This window comes from Acanthisitta chloris, unplaced genomic scaffold (genome assembly GCF_000695815.1).
Source record: "Acanthisitta chloris isolate BGI_N310 unplaced genomic scaffold, ASM69581v1 scaffold8400, whole genome shotgun sequence".
Lineage (NCBI taxonomy): Eukaryota > Metazoa > Chordata > Aves > Passeriformes > Acanthisittidae > Acanthisitta > Acanthisitta chloris.
In genome coordinates this window covers 551-1,533 of record NW_008651032.1, presented here as the reverse complement: position 1 = coordinate 1,533, position 983 = coordinate 551, and the positions used below count along the sequence as shown (strand labels likewise).

Genomic DNA, 983 nt, shown 5'->3' with positions numbered 1-983 from the left:
TCCTGGAGCATGGAACCATGAGTTCCAATCAACTTTATCAAGAACATCTACCTACGAAGCAACATAAAATCTTATTAAATGTGATTTTAGTTTGGGTTTTTGGGTTTGTTTTAAGAAAAGCATACCCAATGAAATCTGGTTTCAGAGGTTTTTTTTTGTTTTGTTAATGTTTCTCCAATTACCCTGGAGAATCTTATACAGATTACTTGAAAACAAAATATTCCCTTCTATGGAAAGAAAGAACAAAGCATCATAATGCAAACCCATCTTCATAAAATGCCAGATGACATCACATTAAGATCTTCAAATAAAGAAAAGAAAGATAAAGAACTGGTCTTTAAAGAAGGTAAGTCATGAGCTACGCCATAATTTCACATAACTGAAAGGTTTCAAGCAAGTAGTTTGAAATACTACCCAACCTTATCCTTGAAGTAGGAGTACAAGAACTTCTTCCAGTCCTCAGTTACTATGCTCTTATAAGCAAACTGCTGAACATAAGCCTTCAAGAAGCCAATGAAGACATCTAACAGTTAAAAAACAAACTGTTTCAGTGTTTGAAATGAAAATGGAAAACAATAATATACAAAGTCTGACTAACACTTACCTGGTCCTCCAAGAAGTTGTTCAAGGTAAAAAAGCAAAGCAAAGCCTTTCTCATATGGAACAGATGAATAGGCAACATCAGGATCTACTTCATCCAGATTAAGGACGAGGTTAGTTACAGAATTTTTATCTCCCAGAGTATTTATCTGTGTCAAAGACACAAGAAAACATATTCATCAAGGAAAACTAACACTCTTGCAAATCACTACTAATTCTATTTTAAAGGTATAAACCATCCAACAGTAAGACAGCCACATTTCAAAGCATTCTCTATCATTCTTTTTCCTGAAGTTCTGAATCTGCATAAAACATAGTTCACATAAATTTGTCTCATTTATCAGTGCCTGGTCACGTACTGAACAGAAAGATCTCAGGATCTG

General features: G+C 34.2%; 1 protein-coding gene across 1 annotated transcript in view; it reads right to left on the bottom strand.

Annotated features, from left to right (window-relative positions):
- LTA4H (leukotriene A4 hydrolase) overlaps positions 1-749 on the bottom strand; it is a gene marked incomplete at its 5' end in the record, with an annotated part of 4,746 nt that extends 3,997 nt beyond the window's left edge. The window contains 3 exons of the mRNA XM_009071382.1: positions 2-51; positions 420-523; positions 605-749. Of these exons, the coding sequence (XP_009069630.1) occupies positions 2-51; positions 420-523; positions 605-749 (299 nt within the window). The remainder of the gene's footprint in view (position 1; positions 52-419; positions 524-604) is intronic.
- Between the last annotated feature and the right edge of the window lie 234 nt (positions 750-983).